The sequence below is a fragment of the Charadrius vociferus genome, unplaced genomic scaffold, assembly GCF_000708025.1.
Source record: "Charadrius vociferus isolate BGI_N301 unplaced genomic scaffold, ASM70802v2 scaffold478, whole genome shotgun sequence".
Taxonomy (NCBI): Eukaryota; Metazoa; Chordata; class Aves; order Charadriiformes; family Charadriidae; genus Charadrius; species Charadrius vociferus.
The window spans coordinates 826053-850040 of NW_009650063.1; the positions used below are offsets into that span (position 1 = coordinate 826053).

The 23988-nt window shown below is 41.5% G+C and overlaps 1 protein-coding gene across 1 annotated transcript in view; it reads right to left on the reverse strand.

Moving 5' to 3' along the window:
- The window catches only part of STOX2 (storkhead box 2), a 68681-nt gene that overhangs the window by 9947 nt on the left and 34746 nt on the right, over nt 1-23988 (reverse strand). Inside the window, exon 2 of the mRNA XM_009891781.1 lies at nt 4312-4464. Within this exon, the coding sequence (XP_009890083.1) occupies nt 4312-4464 (153 nt within the window). The remainder of the gene's footprint in view (nt 1-4311; nt 4465-23988) is intronic.

Sequence of the window (23988 nt, forward strand, 5' to 3'; positions counted from 1 at the left end):
AAGCAAAAATACATAGTAAAAATAATAATACATATTTTTCACCCAGTAAACCATAATGACTACAACGTGTTTGGTAAATGAGTCTCTGAACACTGGATGCACAGTAGTTACAGTAATTGACTAAGTCCTGCGAATACAGGATCTGCAGATAAATGCCAAGAAAAAAACCAATTAGTGTGCCTGGGCAGTCAAAGATGCTGTAAAGTTAATGGTGTCACCCTTCTCGCTGGAGTCAGAGACTATCACTTTTACCACTCCCAGCATACAGTACACCCCTGCAGTTCACTCAGCCAGCAGTGACGATGGCAGATGCAGATCTTTGGAGCTCAGCATTGCCAGCTAATGTGAGCTATGCATTTTGTTCAGATCTCTTTCATGTACTTACAAAAGCAGAAAGAGACCCAAACTCGACGACTTAGGCTTTCCTGAATGGTGGACAGGAGCAATGACGCTACCCTGGCTCCCACTGTTGCGTTTTTAAATACAGATTTCCTGGCCTTCGCAAGACTTTTCTTTTTACAGCAACCTGCCCACACCGTGTCTATATGTAACCTATCCCATTGCATCCAGAAGTCTCCTTATGGTCTCCCTTCTTCCATTAAATAGGAAGAAGAGGAAAAATATCCAGTGGTTTAGAGACTCTAGCATATAAAATATTGCATGACAGCAGTGGTGTTATTTAAGATTATGTAGTGGTTTAATAATTCAAAAGCAGAAACTGTCTGGACACTGAATCATCAGACATGTACATTTTCTGCATCTCAAGAGAGTCTACTATGCCATCCACTGAGCTTCCAGACGGAAGATTATGTCTTGTTTGCTGCTCACAATGAACACTGACCTAGAGTGAACTCAGTTAATGTAAGACACTTATTTTAAGTGCTACATATACATTTCACATATTTAAAGAGTGAACAGTTACGAAGGTGAATGTCAGAGGAATTTACCAGCTTTCAGAAAACTGTTCGCTTGGAAAGCAACCGAGTCCAATACACACAAGTATTTTCTACACTGACATTCTCAACACCGTAAGATGATTTTAATGAGCATATGGACAAAATTGGGGAAGAAGAAGAAAAAAAAAATTGTTACTAAAGGCAGCATAGACTAAGGCTTGATGTTTTCTTCAACCAGGTTCATACAGATAAGAGGGTCTGGCTGCCAAACACAGGAACAGAGGTTACATTCTTAACTCCTTATACTGGATTTCAAAGATTTACATGTAATGTACGGGATTTAAAGCATGGTCAATAAATTATAAAGTACGGCTGTACAAACATCTCATTGTTTAATTCTAAGTTAGAATAATGGGAACACGTGCAGCTGGAGCCCCCTTGCTTTTTTAAAAACCTGACAAATAACAAAAAGCCACAAATAAGATGTGCATTATCATTACAAACTTTTTCAATAAAATAAATTCATGAAAAATACATCTGAAGTAGTATTTAAATGGTGTTAAATCTGCTAAAATGATTTTCTCCTGAGCTGATGCTAAGGCTTAACAAGGGATAAAAGAAATACTCTGATTGGCTCATGAAATACTAGTTAAGGATGTGGAGTGGTTGCTATGTGATGTTATAAATAATTAGCATACCTTATTTCAGATAGAGCCATGGCCCAGATTTATGCCTGCACAATGGCTCAGCAAACTACAGGGTTAGACTGCAAGTGTAAGATCCTGCACTGAGGAAAGAGGTTTATTATTCTTAGGCAGTTTGAGAATAGCATCTGGGGTCTTAGGAAATTTATACACTCCATGAAAAGCAGTGAAGCATCTGTTCATTAAAACACAAACAACACAGGCAGACAAGTGCTGCTACAGGGCGAGATACAAAGAGGTTATGTGACCATGACAGATACATCTACACTGGTAATGCTTTCCACTCTCACAGAGCATCAGCACCTAATTAGGAAAAACAAACTATCAGAATATGGGAGGAAATCAGATATTTGAAAATAGCCACAGTGAACACAAGCGCTCAAAAAGCCATGGCTGATTTATGAAAGAGTTTGGGCAGACAAGGGAAAAATAGCACTCAGCACAAGAGGTTGGTTCTGGTTTTTGGAGAGGAAAAAAAATTTGGTTAATCCTCATACACTGAGAGAATATGCGTGTTTGTTATGTTAAACGTGTCATGGCTGGGACAGAAAGGCATTTCTCTAGAGAGGGGAAAAAAACGGGACAACAACGGGTGGATTATTTTTTTTTCCAAATAATTTTCTTTACATTTTGGGAAGTGAGGTAAGAAAAACAAGGCTCTCCTTTTTTTTAATCTCGGACTTGAGAAATGCACACGTTCATGGCTAGTGGAAAAAAAGAGGCAGCAAGAGACTGTGTGCTAATTTGCCTCAGGCTTCTTTCTGAGCAGAGACTACAAAATAATCCAGCCTGTTGAATTATTTTTGATGCATGGTTCTGTCTAGCCAGAACAGCACAATACACTAAGTCAACTGATAATCATGCTCCCAGGAAACCCAAGGGATGCCACCAATAAATTATCACTTCCACTATGCAATAATGTTTATATAAAAATATTGATAGAAACATTGGAAAAATACCTGCAATCTACGGAACTCTTCTAGTACATAGCTATACAGAAAACATGACTTGGAAAAAAAAACATCAAAATGACTTAAACCAGAATTATAATTGTGCACTTTGCCTTCTTTGCATTCCATCCCTTACAACTTTTATCACTGTTTTCAAAATCAGCCAAGCATACTGAAAAACACCCTCTGATGAACAAAACCACAAACTGGGACAGTAAGCCAGTATTTACAAAATACACTTGCAGTAATATTTTCCAAGGTGCAATTATTAAATGTCAGACAGAATTGTTTATTTCAAACATAACTCTCGATCCAGAATTATGATTTAAAATCTCATAACTTAGTAGCAGTTATAGCAAAAGCCATGTAACTTTCAAGGCTTTAAGTAACTCTTGCTCTGAAAGGTAAGCAAATGAATTCAAGACATCAAAACATGGCTATGGTTAGGCTGCCTAGATGAGGCAGATGCATCAGTAGTTTTCTTACTGAAGCATGTTTAATCAGCTGATTTTTACAGCTGTAAAAGAGGTACAATAGTGAAGTTTTTCAACCAGTTTAGAGGATTGTAAACTGAGGCACAGAACGGTTAAACATCTTGCCCAGGATCATACAAAGCACAAGTGAAAAAGTTATTCTCTCTTGAGCAGTAAACCTCTGCCCAATACTTTTACACCACACTTTTAGATGTCTCTACAAGACGCATTTTGCACGATTCACCAACTCCAGCTACAGACTGCCAGTAGGGAAGCAGCATATTCATGAGTACATTCTTAATACAGGTTTCCTTTTTTTCCACATTACAGTATCTTTAATCCAAGATATTTTCATTTCACCATTTGATAAGCATCTTCTGAATACCATCATTTATGAACACAGCACGTGGCTCCCCAAACCTTTAGTCACAAGAAAAAAAAAACAAACAAAAGAAGTATCTAAAGACTTTCAGCTGTGTCCAAGAAGGTGCTGAAACCCCCTGGAAACCAGGCTGACAACCTCCTTTCAGTTTAAATAGAAACTCTCCCTGCAGCAGGCACATCATCGTCATTGGACTCTACTACTTGCATCAGGCCACTCTAGTTTTGAGAGCCTGTCCTAGGTGGAGGAAGTCATGCAGTATGTGAGAAACCTGCTCTTTAAGAGAGAACGCTCTACACTTGGGATACTGGACAATGACACTCAAACTGACTGAATGATGTCAACAGAGCTCTTATGAATTAACGTACAACTGGCTTGAAAGCCACAAGGTGGAATAAGTCTGCTCTGGCTATGGCACGTGCTTTGTTCTCCATAACTACTGAAGAAGTTCAGAGCTGTTTTGACTATGATGATAAAGAAGGTTATTTTGTGAGCAAAATCACAAACAAGCTTATCCCCATACCAGTCTGAAAAAACCACGCTATACAGTTTGCTGTTTAGTACCTCAAGTAATTTTTAATATTTACGTAAAGTCAAGAATTAACCCTGCAAAATGCATCTCACATGAAAGCCCTGTCAAAGAGAACTCAATTCTCTGTATGTTTAAGAACAAAGGTTATAAAACTAGAATCTTTAAAGCCTCCTTTTACTTTTGGGTAGCATCGCAGCGTTAATCAATAATCCCATCCAGAAGAGTGAAGAAAAACAGACTACCAAACACTGAAACTCTTTCTTTTAAGGAGGCCAAAAAGATAGGCAACCTTTTGTGTAGGGATTAGAGATTCTTTAACTTCCCTTTTACAGAAATGCGCCCATCTGACAAATGATTTATTAATGTCCAGTTACCTGGGAAGCAGGTTGTTAGGTGCTCCATTAGTGCTTCTTGTGTGACTTGTTTTCGGGCAGAGTTCATTGCTGAGATGGCCAGGCAAAGGATTTCCCCAAGTGGAATAAACTGTGACTGACTGATGGGAGACATGCTGATGGGTGATACATCACCTGTAAAAAGACAACAGATGTGCAATGAAGCATTTTGTTTAAAAATCTGCTCGTAGAACAAGGATGTTGAGATACAATCAGAGAAGATGCGCACAGCTCTGTAGTCTTTGTACTTACAACTCTCACAATGGAGAACCATCCAACCGCTTATTTCAAAACTTAGACACGGTGAACTTTGGAAAATGGGAGATACACAGTATGCAGACAGAGTTTCTCAAAGGATGAAGTAGAGAGATTCAGAAAAATGCCTACAAACTAGCACTTATGGTTGCAAAACCTCATGCTTGAATATCCTACTAGGTAACCGCACAAACAAAATAGTTGCATTTATTTCTCTGGACATAAAAGGGAAGATTTCACCCCCCTTTCAAAGGCTAGCAGTATGGATCACCCACCATTTCCACTTGATAAAATATATTTTCTTAATAGTAACAAAGATGAGAAAAAAAAAATGTTGCTAAGATAATGAATAACATTTTCACTCTGCTGATAAAGCGCAGCATACTCTTTTGAGGCCTTAAGACTGAAACCCTGAATAAATTTCTCCTGGATCTACATGTCAAATGTCTTTGTACGGACTACGTATTTTTTAGAAAAGAAGTTGTAATAGTTCCAGGATGGCCTGAAAATTAACTTTGTTGTAACTTCTCTCGTGTTGTCTATAAAAATAATTCATTAACCCATATTTTAAAAAATCACTGAAAAAGTTGTAGGAGAAATTACAATTTGATAATACTAAAATGACTACACAACTACAGATATACATGTGCATTTTAACACATTTCATATAAAGAAGGAAATGCTTTTAGATTCTGCTCTGTACCTCGTCTTGAAGATGTGACAGTTCCCCAACGAGCTCAAACAGAGGGACGCAGCAGGCTAAAAGATTGCCTTTGCCAGTGGAAAAGGAATAGTAAAGAGTAACAGACAGAACAAGGGGTGCTCGACTACGAATCCTTTTCTGGCCACAGGTCAGTCAATAGCCAGGGATTAAATTTTAACTAAGTGGCTTTGAAATCTCAGGAAAATCACCCTATTTCTGCTGTCACAGAGCAATACCTTGTGACCAAATCAGGAATCAAATTACTGGAAATTAATTCAAATTCAAACTTTCCTCCACAATGTAGACGATCTCATATTTGCCCTATTAATTCTATATTCCTATTACATCTACTAAACAGAAACAGCAGTTTCTAAAACTGATTATCAAAAGCATTTAATCTTGCATTATACTCAGCACTTTGAAAAAAATGAAAAAGAATTGGTGGGAGTAGCAAATTGCGTAACCGCTTCAGTGAGACTTCTGAGCAATATTTTTCAATACACCAGCTGTACAGTCTGTTGTACAAAAGTGATACACATTAACCAAGACACAACAATGATTTAAACCACACATTTGTGCTATGCTGTCTTCTGATCGCTTCTGCTTTATCAGGCCTGACCAGATCAATGCCGCGATCCCAACACAGCAGCATTCCTCCAGCTTCACCACAGTGCACCCCAAGATCCTCCTCGTGCTTATCTGACCAACGAATAATGACTTTTAAAAAAGTCCAGAAAAGATTGTATTTTATTCATGTACACCTGAAAAGTTGCTGCCACATGGACTTTACAGACAACAGCAATCAAGATGATTGTAGGCAGCTTACAGGGAAATGTGAGAGACACTTTCACATGACTTGGGAGCAAACACCATGTGTCCACTCATCATGTGAGAATGGATAAAGAACATCACATTTATTATATTACTATTTACTAATAATTACACCTGCTGTCAGCTTAAACTTGTTCATAGAGGAATCTTTGTAACCAGCCAGACATATAAGTTTACCCACTTTGATCAACAGTCACTGTGCAGTTTGTGTAGGGGATCAGTTTCTTTAATGATTAGTTTCATGTCCAAAAAGCGTCAGAACTATGCAGATTTAGCTAAGCAATTTAAGAAATTCCTGTCCTTCACACAGAGATTATTTGTGTCATGGGCATCCTTGTGAGCACCACTAAGTTCAGTTCAGTGTAATGTCAAACAGACTGGCATATACTGCCCTCAGTTGAAGTTTAAGCTTATCAGGTTCACTAGGCTCCCCTGGGTAGCTTTAAGGGCACCCAGGTGAAGCGCAGTAACCTCCTGAATTGTTTTATCTGGATCATCAAAGACCTCCAATGTCCTAAACCAAAGCACTGTGGCAAGAGTATCCCTGTGCCTACTCCCAGCCATGCACTCACACTGCCGCCTACGCAGGCGCCAGGATGGGAGCGCGGGAGGAAGACCTCTTTCTCCCCCTTGCACCCAGAATGGTCCACTCACAGCTAACCACAACGGCATTTAGGATGTAAGGAATGGGCCTTAATACCATAACCAGCTCCCTGACGTGGGAAAAGGACGTGAGGAGAGTTACAGATGAAGCCTAACAAGCGCTGCTCATTTATGCAGGTTTGCTCTGCAGCCTCCCAGCTGCTCCCAGAGGGATGCTCGGACAAGAACTGAAACCAGTTACTCTGCTCGCCCCTGGGAGCAGCCCATCCCAACTCCCCTGACTGTCAACAGCCTGCAGAGATCCCCCTCTGGGATCGCTCCCAGCCGGGACTTGTTCACTTAGAACCATCTAAGTACAAATTAAGGAATAATGAAGTTTACCTGGATTTTAGTACCTTCACACAATCTTTCCTTTTAAAGCGGGCCTCCAAGCATGGAATTGCTTTTCTAGGTTAGTGTGCAGAAAACATTCAGCCTGCACATTTGCCCACTGCCAGCTGGGCTCCTGTCAACAGGAACAAGCCAAGAGTTTCCACTGAAATACTAACTCTACTTCACATAACTCATTGATATAAAACACACATTCAGTATATTCCTTAATGTTAACGCAACCTCTAGCAAAGCATGCTATAGTTAGTATGCCAAGGTAACATACATCCTGCTTACAAGTATTTGGGCGCTTAACAACCATTTAATTAACTATAAAGATGACTAAAATTGTCCATAAAATCATAATTTAAATGGCTTTAAATGCAGTAGAAATGGCCAACAAATATTGGTTTATGGGAGAGGCTTTCTTTCTGTTTTGTAAGGGACTATCGCCAGTTAAACCTTGTTCTTTTCCACCGAGTGCTTTTCAGCCTTCTTCATTACGACCAGAACTCATTTCACCTCCGTTGTGCCAGAATTACCTCCATAGCTTGTTGTCCATAACTGTCTACTGGCTCTTGGTTTAAAAAGGCTCGCACACATCTGTGAAACTTTCAGCAGACCTAGTGACAGAAAGCCCAAACCCCCTCTACTCAGGGAGGCTGTGATCTGCCAAGCTTTATCTTAACTATCCTGTGGCTCTGGGAAATTACAAGCACTCTGTGGTTATAGTTAAGTGAACAAACTTCTCTGATGCACAACAACAGAAAATATCTTGCGTTCATGATTTAATACATTAACATCAATTACGCGCATAAATACTGTTTAGCCTGCTGGTTTACTACAACTTCTTTAGGAAAGATCTGTTTAAAAAAAAATATCAAATGTGCTTTTCCTAATTTTTTTTTTGGAAGACCACATCACTTACATAAACCATCTAGCATATGGGTCCTGTTAGTTCTGACTGATGCTTGTCTCAAGCAGCTTTCTTTTGAAATCAAATTACTATCCTTGACTTTCATACGTTTATGTTTTCAATCAAATGAAAACTGGAGATCAGAAAGCAGTTTTCACCAGCTGACTGCTTGTTTATATAGTTTTAGCTCTGTTTCTGCAGTCTCTTTCCAAACTTTTCTCTAAAGAATTAAAAAAAAAAGTTTTCTAGACTTTTTAAGTGGCACTTAATTTTCAAAAACGTGTAAGCACATAATAAACAATGAATGGGATTTGTCCTCATTTGTGCCTTGGGGATTTATAGCACTACCCTGTGGGAAAAAAATAATTATCATTACTTAGAACAAAAGATTATGCAGCACATAAAATAAACACTTAGCTCTTACATAGCACATTTCTTCAGTGGATTTCTAAACATTCCGAAAAACTGGGTAACCATAACTACCCTTAACACTACGAGAAAGTGACGGTCTGTAACAGAGCTGGGAATGAAAACTCACACATCCTGAACCCATAACCAGCCAGACCCCATCCCGTGCCAGTTTAGCTAGTGCCTCTGCGCTCTGAAAGTCTGGGTACCACCATCTTGGGAGAAAATGAAGTAGACTATATTCTGCATCGTGTATCAGCAATTAAACTATCAACTACACACTGATGGCAGAATTTTTATTAGTGATTCTGCTGCTGCAAAGAAGTGACCTGGAAGTCAAACTCCCTGTCTCATGAAGTTTGCATGAAGATTGTTTGAAAAATTACCTCAACTTCTAAATTGAACCAATTCAGTACAGCCATTGTGACAGAAAGTTAAGGAAATTACAGTGCAAAGCCACACTTCATTAGAATTTATACACGCTGTTTCCCTGAAATGGGGGAAAAGACCCTCTCATTACACTCTGCATCCTGTGAAATACAGGAAGCCAAAGCCCAGTTTCTCTTCTCCATCCAGTCTCTCAACACCTTTTGAATCTTTTGTTTCCTATGTACCAAGACAAACTTTAAAAATAAGTTTTAGCCTGGTTTCCACAGGAAATGAGGCTTGCATAATCACAGCCTGTGTGCATGCCTGTGCACTCTTTTTGTCACTCTTTTTGCCACATCACTTTTTGTCAAGAATATGGTAATTGAAAAGCTGCTTCTAGAAAAAACACGTTTTCAGATTTACTTTAAGAAGGATCAGATGCTGAAGAAGTTGCATGTTACCCCCTATTCCCCCAAACCTCAATGCAACTGAATCACTCTAAAATTAGTATATTCACATAGATGTAGCAAACAAAACCTTGTGAACTCACAACAATGATATATAATTGCCATTTTAAGCCAGACAACACTTCCATCTGACTAAACAACAGGAGAAATAGGAAAAACATGCAGATTTCTGGGGTATTACCCAGATTACTCTGAAATAACTTGGATCTGCATTATCACACTAACACAGAAAAGAACACATTTTACAGGCAAAATCTGAAATAAAGAAAATTAGAAGGTGTGTTGCTCGCGCTGTTCTCAGCCATAGCTAAATCCACATTTCCTGGAGTATTTTACGAACAAAGCTGCAGGTTGTGTTTACTAGACGGTTACACATATCAGAGGGCTGATAACAGTAAGAAAAAAATACATGAAAGACTCATCCACTTACTGCTGTTTAAGGGCAGCTTAAACAAAGGACTGACAAATGCAGTAATGCACATTTGCTAACCAGCAAGCTCCTTCTGCACACCTCTGAAATGCATGCACACCAAAACATACCTTCCCCTGCAGACACAGGTCACGAACGCTTCAAGAACGTGACCTGGCAACGTGACCGCTCGGATTCTAACCAGCCTAAAGAAAACACAGCAACCTTAATAACGACCAACCATAACACAAACATTTGCCTCTGAAGAGAGTTCTTGTCCCCTGCCAGTTATTAACTTCAACATGTAAACTGACCTTCTTAATTGGTCGGACCCAGCTAAAAGCACGATCTCCAGGTTCACCAAGTGCCACTAACTTTCAGAAACAGGTGCTACATTGCCCACAGCCAGCAAACTTGTCTTACATCCATTAATCCTGTGTATTTCCTGTGATTTAAATTTCCTTTTCTTGCTCATGTCCTGTGGCCAGCTGCCTCCTGATCCAAAGTGATATCCCAGCACATGTTACAACTGTGATCATAAAAAGTTTCTGCTGGAGCACGGAACTTTCCCAGAGGATTCAGTCGAGGAGATTTTGATGGCATTGCTTATCCTGGGAAGGAGGAGGGTGGGACTACGTTTTTTTAATATATTGTGTGCTTTAGAATGTGTTTCCTCAAACGATAGTGTTCAAATGCATCTATTAATAAATTTCCATGTCTATATTCCTGGCACACAATATGTTAAAAAAGGGGGACTTACCTGAACCCCTATGGTCTGGTTCCATGCTCCAGTACAGTATCCAGAGTAGCTGTGATGTAACAACAATGTGCATACTGGGGCTTTATATCACTGTGGAAGCTGGCTGGCTGCAGCATAGCTCAGTGCCACAGGACCTGAAAGAAGAAAAACAAAGCATGTTTTTAGGCAGTAGTAAGCTGAACACCCACCTCTTAAAGCAGGAAATGGGGGCTTCCCGAAAATAAAAAATAATGCAGTATCTATGAAGGTCCACTGAAAGGAATGCTATTTCACACAATTCTCACATAAGCACAAGAAATAAATGGTTAAGAAATGAAAGGGGAGGTGGAGGCAGAGAATCTGAAGGGGACTACAAATATAACTCCCACACAGTGTTTTGAAAACATCTCTTTCCTTTTGCCCTATTTCCACGGAACGGCTGGAATCACGTTCTGACACCACCCCCTGTTCCAAAGGCACTCACAGTCTTCGCAAAGCACCTCTCCACTGCAGTGCCTCAGGATTCTGCAGTGTCACTCCTCTTCTCCCTGGCTCTCTGCAAAGTGAAGTCATAGGAATGGATCAGCCAACCTGACTTCTCACTACCCTGCCCAGAATCCTTTGTGAACTGAAATGAGTCATCGCTATGAAAAAAAATCCACAGCACAACGTTCGTTCGTTCCAGGTTTCTCCCTACGTCTGAGCTGGCTTCTTTGTCTTTGAAACGAAGTGCCTCTGCTTCTGGAATGGTGCCCAGATGCATTGTACAGGATAACAAGCCAGCCTCCTCATTAAGTGGACAAGAAAGCTATTTACATGCATTAGCAAAGACAAGTTAAAGCTTTAACCCTCTAGTCAAGACAAAAAAATTTACCCCTAACGTATCTGCCTGATGTAATACACAATCCCCCAACACACAAACCCACAAACGCACAGACATATGTGTGCACACACACTCTTACACAGAGCAATATTTTCTTACTCACTATTTAGCATGACACTTACCAGTTTTTACTCTATTGATTAAAAAGAAAGATCCTGAAGAATGCTGCAGACCTGCACGTAACAAACAGCTCTGCTGTACACTGGATCAAAGTTGTACTGCTGCAAACTGTTTATCAAAAAATTAGAAGCAGCAGACAAGTTCCTGCAAGCTCATTTTTCATCATCCCATTCACCATTTGGGCTCAAAACAAAGTGAGCCCTGAAACCATGCCAGATAGAAAATGTCAAACTGCTCCAAGTGCCGAGAGCCAGCGGAGCTGCTTCAGCTTCTGCTGCTGCTGACAAAGAAGGTAATGCTCCGAACGAGGTCACTGTGTCAGGATCTCACTCCCAGTGCTAGGTTTTCCTTTGCTTGGGGAGGATACGCGAAGCTAAAGCATCAAGAAAACACAGAAGAGGAGGTAGGAATAGTGTGTGATGAGAGACACATGCTGCTGTTTTGGAGAAACATTTTTAGTTGTTTGGGGATTCTCTTTTAAGAGAAGGAAACATCTAAAATTGCATTTGCTGCAAAAGAATTATTTCTAGTTGTGATTTAGTCATCCAAGTGAGAAGATCAATATGCAGACATGGAGGGGCAAACAAAAAAAGGAGTGCTGCCATGAGGCACTTCTTTTAAGGTTCCCATATCTTTAGCACTCTGAAACAGTTTGAAGGCACATAGTAGGCACATAATCCATAAAATCCTGAAACACAGCACTTCAGGACTCACCCGTGCTGTGCTGGAACAGGCAGCTCTCTTCGGTTCACCCCTAAATGAACACACCAGGTGTATAGGACTGAATTAAATACAAAGGTCACCACCTCCTGTGCTGCAAGCCCTAGCCTTACAACTACCCTGGCAGTCAAAGAGTCAAACCCAGCCTAAAATAGCTCTATGCAAGTCTTTCAAAAGGACAAGTAAATAGCTGGGTTACACAACTAACAAACATCACTTTTATTTACAGGTCTATGGCGACTGTTATGCAGCAAACACATGTAATAAAGAGGCTAATTTAAAAGCATAAGGTAAGCTGGGTGCTTTGTTACACCTGCAGTTACACAGTAGCCAAGATCTCAACATTAAAAGCTAGGCTTTTGCTATACACAGTCATCAATTTCTGTGTTCCCTGAAAGGCCTCATTCCAGGAAATCTTCCTTCAGCTTTACAGGAGTTTTGCCTTCCCTGGGGCTGCAGGATCAGCCGCAAAGCCTCTAATGAATCCAACTTGGCATTCACAATGTTTGGGTCCCCCAGGATCATCCTGCGGAAATTCTGGTTGTTTGTCTGCTGAGCCCACACCCACTTTACAGCAACGAAACTCATTCCAAGAAGAAAGATTTCTGTGGGCTTAAAAGTGAATTAGGACAGGCACCTACCGAAAGAAAAAACAAGAGCTGCAATCTGCTTTTCCTTTGCACCAGACAACGTTCATGCAAAGCTAAATAGCTGGGCTCGGATGTGCAGTACTGTTTTCACACATATGCACAGGTTTTTGCAGCCGTTGTCACACTACTATCGCCACAGTTAAAACACTGGCAGAAGAAAGGTAAGGGAAATACCATGACCCAAATATCCTTTCTCTCTAATGAATTTCTCTAGCACTTGAATCTGAGTTACGTACTTGGGACCAGCTTGACTCCTCTGAGCAGACTCATACACCTGGAAGCTCTTTGAGTGAGACAATTCCTCTTGCATGTGTGATGCCCTAGAGACACCTAGACACACGCTGAGCGTGCACATGTCCGTACGGTGCACACACATCTCGTGTGCACAGGCACCTAGGCACGCCTTCACTCAAATTCATCAGCTCACAGCACCATTACGCAGCCCTTTAATCAGTATTAAAAACAGCAAAAAGTGCCTGATACCTCAAGCATGGCAGAGAACAAAAGCAAAAGGAGAGACCAGCAGTGGGGAAAATGTAAATGAGAATGTTTAGAAGAGCTGAAGTTGATGGATAAATCAGCGCTGCCATCATCAGTGATGTTAGTGCAGCACGACCTCACAGGGGGAAGGCCTAGCCAAAATACCACATGCACTTCCCAATCAAGGCAGCTACTCTGTCCCTCCGTCCCACATCTCCCCCACAGCACATGACAAAAGTTGGTACTGAAACAAAAGCTTCCTTATTGACAGTGTACGGCACAAACACACCATACGTCTCTCTGTATAACTCCACGCATGCACGTGCATCCAAATAGACCAGTACAGAATACAGCATGGCCTGAGATCGATCTCCATCGTACACTGAGAAAGCAGATGATGTAAAGATCCCATTTTCTTCCTTTGCACATGCATTGTGTCAGAGTTGAACAGACTCCTTTGTGAAACTCCACATTAACTTGCACACATCCTTGAGCCCTCCTGAGTCAGGGCCTGGGATCCCCTTCCTTTGCCACAGCCCTTTCACCATCACCAAAGGGAAACTCAAGAGGAGAAAAGGAATGTGCTCAAATAGGGAGGCAGAGAACAAAAAAGGTTAAAAAAAGAACACTGCCAAAAGATGCCAAGAAGGTTATCAAGAGCATGAGAAAATTCAGAATAGCCTGTACCAGTTTCAGTGGATCCTGAATTTTGGAGGCTAAAATCAGCCATCAGCACACAGCATGCAGAGACTATGGTCACCTGCCATTATGATCACTTCTACAAGAACCAACTTCACAAAGTAGGGAAGTACCCAAACACCCCACTGGGAACACAGCCCATAAACCCTGTGGTCCCAGAAGAAACCAGACTAAGGAACATCAGAAAGATGTAAACTTGCACTTATATTTCTTCAGAAAATCTCTTCATGCTAAAAATGTTGACATATTAGTGCTCCACTAATAATAACTTACTTGCAGTATGCTAATAAGTTCCACTTGGCTTACCTGAACAAATCTCGTGGTTCTTTAAAAAATCACTTAAGAAAAGACAAGAGGGAACACAATGAGGGTATTAAATTCAGCAATATCCCAACAAGTAATGCCCATCTGGTTTTGTGCTCATGTTGTCTAGGAGCTTAAATACTCCTTTTCTTTTCCGCTCCTGCTGCTTACACCCCAGTGTCGTTGCAGAGAACATACCACCCCTCCTCCACACCTCATTCCACTGGCTTTAAAAAAAAGCACACTCTCTTAGCGTTCTTTCCTACATCTGTCCCTCCTGTCCCTTTAATCTTTCTAGAGGACTCTTCTACATTTACTCTAACTTACATAACTTATCTTTAAAAAGCAACAACCAGAATTCTGCACCATATTGTAGCACTCCAGCTAATCTCACCCCCGTCAGGTACAAAGAAGTTGACATTTCCACACTTTTAGTGGAATTACCCTGCCCTACATACAATAAGAATGAGACTTACTTTCTTCACAGCTGTACTACATTGGTGGTTCACTGTCACCCCACAACTGAACAACCAGTTCCAGATATCTATCCAAACTAATGAGTTTGAAGCAAATATTCCTAGGTTTGACTCCTAAAACCATGAACTCACCCATTATACTTGAACAGTTCACTCTGTGGATATGGTTAAGGATATTTGACCATCCAATTCTTCCTATTTGTTATGCATTTTTTAAGAGTCTCCACTTTAAGACATGCTAAAAAGAGTCACATGAACTAAAACAGAAAACAAACAATACTTTCAATGTTACCAAATGCAGGACAGAACCATAACCCAATGCCACACTTGCTAATCAAAGAATCATAGAATGGTCGAGGCTAGAAGGGACCTTCGGAGATCTCTAGTCCAACCCCTCTGGCCAAAGCAGGATCACCTACAGAAGGTTGGACAGGAATGTGTCCAGGCGGGTTTTTAATATCTCCAGAGAAGGAGATGCGACAACCCCTCTGGGCAGCCTCTTCCAGTGCTCTGTCACCCTCAAAGGAAAGAAGTTTTTCCTCATGTTGAGGTGGAATTTCATGTGTTCCAGTTTGTGCCCGTTGCCCCTTGTCCTGTCGCTGGGCACCACTGAAAAGAGTCTGGCCCCATCCTCTTGCCACCCACCCTTTAGATATTGATAAGCATTGATGAGATCCCCTCTCAGTCTTCTCTTCTCCAGGCTAAACAGACCCAGGGCTCTCAGCCTTTCCTCAGCAGAGAGATGCATGCTCCAGTCCCTTGATCAAGTCCTCCATGGGTGCCCGCACCAGGGCAGAGTAGAGGGGGAGGATGACCTCCCTGGACTTGCTAGCCACACTCTTTTTAACACAGCCCAGGATACCATTGGCCTTCTTGGCCACAAGGACATATTTGGTGGCTCATGGTCCACTTGTCCACCAGGACTCCCAGGTCTCTCCCTGCAGAGGTGCTTTCCAGCAGGTCAACTCCTCACCTGTACTGGTGCATGGGATATTCCTCCCTAGGTGCAGGGCCCTACACTTGCCCTTGTTGAACTTCATTAGGTTCCTCTCTGCCCAGCTCTCCAGCCTGTCCAGATCTCACTGTATGGTGGCACAGCCTTCTGGTGTGTCAGCCACTCCTCCTAGTTTTGTGTCATCAGCAAACTTGCTGAGGGTACAATCTGTCTCCTCATCCAGGTCATTGATGAACATGTTGGACAAGCCCGGACCCAGTACTGACCCCTGGGGAACACTGCTAGTTACAGGCCTCCAACTAGATGCCGTGCCGCTAATCACAACCCTCTGAGCTCTACCGTCAATCAGTTCTCAATCCACCTCACTGTCCACTCATCTAACCCACGCTTCCTAAGCTTACCTATGAGGATGTTATGGGACAATACAACAGCCCAGTACACAAAATCTGAATGAACCCATCAGTCTTAACAGGAAAAACAAAGCAACCCACAAAACTCCCACCCCCAAAAGCCCAGTAGGTACAACAACTGTCTTTTTAGAATCCAACTACTAAAAGAGCCTTCTTTAAATTACAGCTCACTTGAAAGTATGTGATATTTTAAACGACACAGAATAATTCTCTAACAGATTTTGTAGCTAGGACCATGGGATGGGAAGGGAGGAGAGTTTGTTGGTTTTGGGTGGGGTTTTTTTTGCATAGAAATCTGCTACTATTAAATTGATTCAGTTAATGCTAAAGCTACATTGACATCGACCACATCACCACCCCACCCCCTCAAAAACAAAGCCTGCCTGTTTTCTGGCAGCAAACAGTAAAGGCAAGGAAAGATAGAAGCATTAAAAAATCTGACACTAGAGGAGATTTGGCAAGAGAGAGTGAGCACATGAAAAACAAAAGAAAAAAAAAAAACCAACGATAAACCTAGATGTTTTCTTTTAGGGTGGAAATTTTATAAAGGCAGAGAAAAATATTCCTTTGCAAACACTCCTGAAAGCACAGAACATGGCTGTTGAAACACAACAATCGTCTTGTCTTAGCCACGTGTTCTTCACTATCCTCTTCAGTTTAGCCAGAACGCGTTTTCAGTGTGGCTGGGGACGCTGCAGCAAACATTCAGCAAGAGTCTAGTCAGCAGTTAGAATTCTTGAAAGGTGAAGAGATGATTAGCAATGCAATACAACCCAACAACATAGTGCACCCTCTCTCAATTACATCAACTACTGCAACCATAGAAGGATTTTCATCCCAAAGATGATACTGCGGTTGTTACAGCTTTTCAAAGAAATAGTGATGACTGGCAGATAACTTCAGGTTAAAATAAGAACCTGCAACACTGAACACAAGTCCCATGGTACTGCAGCAGCCTTTAACAGCCCAGTTTTTCCTGGCTAGGAGAGAACTGATGAAAAGGCCAGGCATGGAATCAATTAAAATAGTGCCCAAGCGGTTTTTAAAAGAAAAGGTTAGACACTCCAAAGACTTTGCAGTTGAGAGTTTAATGGGTCATTTTTTTCCCCTATGCTCGAAAGCACAGTTTTCACTACGGCTGGAGTAAATTTAAGAAGATTTACTTTAATGCTCATGAAATCAAAATATCTTACACCCTAACACATGAAGTAGCTACACTGGGATATTCTGCCCCTATGCTCTACCTGCGCAGAGTAGATGCAATGGCCCCTATTTCCCCCAATGGCTCAAAATACTTTCAAATTCTGTCCTTCGGTCTCCCCTGTGGGGGGGGATCAGCTGTGAGGATGGGAACACAGGAAATGCCACGGCACAACAGTTCAGCAGCTCACCAAATCTGCTGCCTCTCATGCTGGTCAAGCAATCAGAGGAAGCATTAGAAAACCAACTGCACACACTGCCACTAGTGTACTGCATCTTAAAGGGAAATGCCCTTGTTCCAGACAAAACCAGTTCTTTTGAGATCCTCAAGGACTGGCAGGTATTCATTTTTTCTCCCAATTAGTAAGACTACCAGCAAATGCAGCAATCAAAAATTACCTCCCCAAATAAAGGGCAGTACCTGGAACCAGGGGTTCCCACAATTAAACAACTCACTAGATTAAATGTATTTCCTCCTGTCCATTTCACACAGTTTTTGCTTCTTAATTTTATTGAGCACTCATTTTACTACAGGAAGCAGTAAACCAAAGCCTACACCAGGCATTTTACTACTATTACAACCATAACACCTCCCTACCTCCTGCTCTTTTCTTTTTTAACTGAAATTTCAGGAACTGAAAATCTCCCTGTACATGAGCCATAAAACTGAACACGGTATCCAAAACAAGGATGAAATTATCAATTTCACAGACAGACCTCTCTTGCGTGACTTCTTACATATCTCCTAATTTACACAGTCTTACGTTTAGGCTTTTAATTACCAACCCCCACTCATCTAACATGTTCACCACTGACTCCAGCAACGTGCAGACCACACTCCTAAAAAAGTATGAAACCTAACGTATTTGAGCACTATTTTGTCAGTACTCACTGCATTGCCTTACACTATGCTGCTGATGTCACTGTTTTGCAGAATTGCTCAGCTGTCTCACTCAGCTGTCATAGTGCCTTCTGAAGTCCTCCTCAGCAGTCCTGATGAACCTGAACAACTGTGATCTGACAGACAGGGTTACCACTCCATTATCCATTCCATCCTTCAGATTTCTAATACAGCTATTAAACCCCAAACATTTGGTACTGATCTCTGCTGCACAGAATACTGTTAACCCTTTCCAGGGACCAGAACTGGCCATTCTTCTTTTTTTTTTTTTCCTCTGTATTCTAAACTGAGCTCGACAAGACTTTTCTCTTGGACTTACACCAAGAATTTTTAAAGCACTAGAGCGTGGAAGAGTCCTTGTGCTCCCCAAGTGTCGCTATGACCCAGTTTTCTGAAAGATGAGAGCACATAAAAATAGTTGTGTCTTTGCCCTCTTATTCAGTATAGAAAGACCTAAATCAGGATATAAAGACTAAGTTCTTGAGACTATCTCAGAAGCTGCTGCTGATCTCAACTTACGTTGAACTAAACCAAAAGGGTAGCAAAAGGAGAGATTTGGGATAATTTCTTGAACAAATTTGGCAAGTAACCACTGGACACAGGGAGAAAATCACATGTAACAAAATTTTGAGATCAAAGCATAGGGGATGTATAAATCCAAGCTCTGAATGACTACATTTTATGCCACAGCCAGATAACATTTTCTCAACACACATTAAAACAACCGAAAAAAAAAAAAAAGTCATTCCTTATCTCGTCATTATGTTGTCATTCCATATTCTGGACCATAAGAAAAAAGGGCTTACAGTTACTGCCATTTTCTTTTAACGAGCTACCGCCACAGGCAGTACTTTAACTCACCCAGACCTCATGGGCCCAAGGGCACATGACTCCTATTTAGAAGGGTAAAAAGTGTCTCTGTCAGAACTGGAGCTTGACAAGGCCCTCTGCTTCAAAAGCATTTCTGATCATCAGTAAACACTGCCTTGCACATGGTGAAGGGGATGGTGCATGCCCCTCTCCTCACCTGGCCACCCACTCTGGGAGACTGGGACTGCTGTGCAGACCAGCCCTTGGAAACACCTGCAGGGGATGTCAGTAGCCCTAAAAACATTTTTTTGACACCTCTGCTGTTCCTCCTGCCTGTTTGGTAGCTACAAGTTTTAGGCTTACAGAGCTGATGTAGAGGATACTTAAAAGAAAAACATTGGCTATAAAGATTGAATTAGCAGCAGCAGAAGACTGGAGATAAAAACAAGAAACAATACAAGTAAGAAAAAAAAACACAGGAAAGGTTAAAAGGAAATGTGAGGAAAGATACGAATTTTGATTCCTAAAGCAGGCAATGCAACATATGTGATGTTAATGATGAAAGAAGACTTGCTAAAAGAATCCAAATGCTTAGCGGGACTAAACGGAAGCAGGGATAATAACCAAATGGTAAGAAATAAAATTAGTACCTCCAGCTGTAGGAAGGCTGGGAAAATAAAAGGGTCTACAGGACTGTTGGAATAAGCAAAGTGGGAACGGCTGCGTGTATCAGTGAAGAAAAAAGTGAACAAAAGGACAGTTGTTTTGTGAAGGTCGATCTGCATGTGCTCTGCATCCACTTGGTGCTTGCCTTTGTTTTGTTTTCTAGGCTGACCTTCACCCCATGCCACACAAAGGACTCAATGAAAGCCTCCGTTCAGAGTCTCAATTAAAAGCCTGAAAGAACAAACCTATCTTGGGCTGCAGCCCAAAGCCTAAGCCCAAGTGCCAGTGACCCGGCAGACGGAGCATCCCCAGCAGCCCAGCGTAAGCCACAGCACCTGGCTCTGGCCAGGGGAACCTGCCTCCTCCAGTGGCTTTGTGTGAGCCCTCCCAGTGTCTGGGACAGGCAGAATAGCCCAGAAGAAACATCTAGCTTGTTCTCCAAAGGGTTGCTCCTAAGCTTTTATGGTGAAAGATCAAAGCTAGGGGAAGGATGGGAGCTTACAGGACAGTGAAGAAAGCTGAGGGTGAATCAGTACTACGCATGCAACATCACTCCACTGAGGGTGCACCCTAATGGCTTGGGCAGTTTGAACCAAAACATGTGAAAGCAGTTAAGCATGTCATCACCAATACTGTCTTTAGAAGTGTTCTGTCGCTTTATGAGAAGCTCTTCAAAACACACATGTACATGTAGTTTCATGGAAAAGAAGGTGTAATCCACAAGAACTTGAAAATGTGGGGCTGCCCGAAGTGCATCCTGCATGCCATGTGTGGCCTGCAAAGCCTCTACACGAGGCTTGTGATTTTTTTTCTTTAAATTGTGCTATTTTACTTTAATTCTTGTGCTACATTTAACTGAGGTATTGCAACATAGATTTGTTATGCAGCATCCAGTTAGGTATGCTCTCTGAACACAATTTAGGGAACATCCATGTAACAGGGACAGGATGGAAACTGACCTCAGAGTTTTGGTCTAAAAGACTAATTTACTGTCAAAATTATCTTTGTGTAATTATACCTATGTAAATCTCCATTTATTCTGGAAAAAGAGTGAGTTTTTTAACCTCATTTAGCTTATATAACTTCCAAAAGTTATATCAATGGGGGCAGTTGTACATGCATAATCCTGCTAAATTCCTCTGCATGACCTTTCATATCACACACAAAAAACTGACAATTCAAAATTGAACAATCAATAGTAAAATAAAATACTAATTTTATTAGAGACAAGAATGTGTCTTCCTGTTGTTCAATCATATGCTCCCTAATGTATTGAAAAAGTAAATGTCAAAACAAAGGAATTACCCTTTTCTTTTAGTAATATTTTTTCCTGGGTTCCAATAGCTTCACTCTTGAAGAGTAGATAACCACTGACATTTAGAGTTGCAAGTACTATTTCTCTAAAAACTTCCTGTTACAGTCAAAAGCAGAGATATTAAAGGAGCCAAATTTGGTTCCTGTTGCCATATGTTGTTTCTAATAGTCACAGCTTGAGTTTCACCACTGATGTAGATTTGCACTTCCCTTTATCTCCATTGAGTGCTGCTGTACTCTCGGTACTTCTGAAAACTGGGAGTTACTTAGGAGCCTAATTTTAGGTACTCATTTCTGGAACCTGGCATAAAAGCTCAGACCTGAACATGAAAAGAATCCATGCACAGAAGCTATCTGGGAATATCTGAGAGTCTTGGACACAATGCCTAAAGTTATGCACCTCCTTCATACTTCAAGAGCCTAAAAGTCTACTTTGGGTCACAAAGGTTTGAATGTGATTTACACGTCTTTTGCCTTGCTCCTGACAAACTTTTTTTGATGGAAGTTTTCATGTAATTAGTGCTTCCAAGAAAAGTTTTGGGTTTGCAAAATGATATTCTTAAGATAAAGAAAAAAGCCTCACGTAACTTCCCAGTGACGTTTTCCTCCTGATAACATAACTTCTTTCAATGGCAGGAGTAACCTTGCCAAAGACAATCACCACAAATTTTCCCCTCGTACGCAGCCTCTGACTATATCATTCATCACCTATACAGACAGACATTATGCAAGCCTGTTTGCCAGATACTGCTCCTTAGGAAGTGCTTGCAGAACACCAGAAGTACATGAATTCTCCCCCAGGCCTCCAGGGCACAGACCATCTCCTTCAACTATGGCTTCCACCAACAGTGAAGTCACAGCGCTGGCTTGGTGATATCACAACATTCTCCGTAGCAACAGCCTATGAGGTCACAAATAAAGGATTATCACTTTGCTGCAGGATTAAGGGAACTAAGAAGCTGGCCTGTCAGGAAGACGGGTTTTACTTCAAATAATGGGAATTAGAAGAATGCTGAAAATAAATGGGTTGTAAATTGTCTTTGTCGGGCTTGCCCCCTTTTTTCAATAATACTGTAAAATAACATATTGCTTTGACAGCTCCCAAGTAGCTGAGTGAACTGCAGGCTGCCTCTCCAGCTATTACATGGGAGCCGAATCCTGAAACAGTTTCCGTATCTTTTGACTCCTCAGTCATTTGATTTTGCAAGTGCAGACAGCAGTCAGACCACTCTCCTCAGATTGTCTGCTGGTTAGTTTATTCACAGATGTTCAAAGCTGGCAATAAGTGCCATAAAGTGACCAAAAAAAAAAAAGAAAAAAATAGAAAAGGATGCCTTAGCCCACCTCACTGTTTAGGCAAGGATTTGTGAAGATGATTCCAAATTGGGAGTCTATGTTCCCAAGAAAGATTGAAAATATGCATTGTAAGTTACAGTGCTTTAAATACTTGTTTAAAATGCAAGAAACAGTGATTATTTAGAAGAAACTTCCCTACAAAATACACTTGCAGCCACCCAAATCTTTACCACAAACATTACTGTTAGAATAAAGCACTTGTATGAATAATTTCATTACACACGTAGTGTTCCATTTTTTTCAACAATATCTGGTTTACTCCCCAGTGAATATCCTGTTTAAAAGTTTTGTAAAATATAGTACTCTAGAACCTGTTTGAAACTATTTCAAAACTTTTGTCTCCCCACTTCCCCACCATGGAGCAAATCAAGAATAGCACGAATACAATCACCCAACAAATGCTTCCTGACCCCTCCAGGAACCACTGAGGCTTCCATGCAACTATCCAGAGCACAAATTAGAAGTTAATTTGGTTTCAGCTTTTAAAGGGAGTTACAGTCCCTCAGGGGATGCGTGAATGAAAGGAAGCATGATACCAGGTGAGAACAGACTAAATATGCTATTCACAGAAATCCTATGCCCCATGCATGCTTGCACATGAAAATGCTTTTCCCCTATTTCTTCAGTAATTGCCCACTTTTCCAGATGCCTGGCAACTCAGGCTGCCTGATGTCTGGAAACTACCTACTGCATGCATATAGACTCACCTCACATGTGCAGCAGGTCCAACACATTAGGTGTACCATGCATGCATAATTTATCTGTCAGGGACTGTCCCAGATTTTAAGATTAAGATCTAAAAATCCTAAAACAGCCTGGTTTGTAATTTGTAGCCAGAGCTGTGATACAACCATAAAGCACTTGTACAGCATGAGAGCATCTTGCAACTCCAGGAAAATTTTGAGTAAAAGCCTACTTGCGGCTTACTGGAGCTGGAAGGAGAGACTTCAAGTATCATGAGTGCAGGCACTAATACCAATTTCCATTCTAGGACTGGAAGAAAAACATTAGGTGGCCCAGAGAAGCTGTAGAGGTCCCATCCCTGGAAGTGTTCAAGGCCAGGCTGGATGGGGCTTTGAGCAACCTGGTCTGGTGGGAGGTGTCCCTGCCCATGGCAGGGGAGTGGAACTAGGTGATCTTGAAGGTCCCTTCCAACCCAAACCATTCTGTATGATTCTGTGATTGGACAACTTCGCAGTAGCTGACCAAGGCTTAACCTGGAGTCTCACCCTCTGGTCCAGAAAATTTAGACCTCTATTTTGCAGCTGGACGGCTGTTAAACTCGTATGGAAGGCATAACTTAGGCAGACTGATGAGAAGTTTCACAGTGTTTTAACTATTTTACAACCTATTTCAAACCATATTTGTTTCTTTGCCCACCGGCACTAGCAATAAAGAACCTCCAAGGAAGTGCTTCGATATACCAGATTTACTCGCTTTGCCACTAACCTCTACAGCTTTCTAGGCCTGCAAATAACGGGCGAAATCCAGCCGTGCCGTAAGACACTGCTGCCTTCAGAGGGACCGTGGCGGGGCCTGACCCGGCCCGGCCCTGTAAACCTGCAGGGAAGAAAAAACACACGGCCTTTGCTAAAACGACGATTTTTCCAGCCGCCTGCGAGAGCACAGCGCACGTTCAACCGCCGG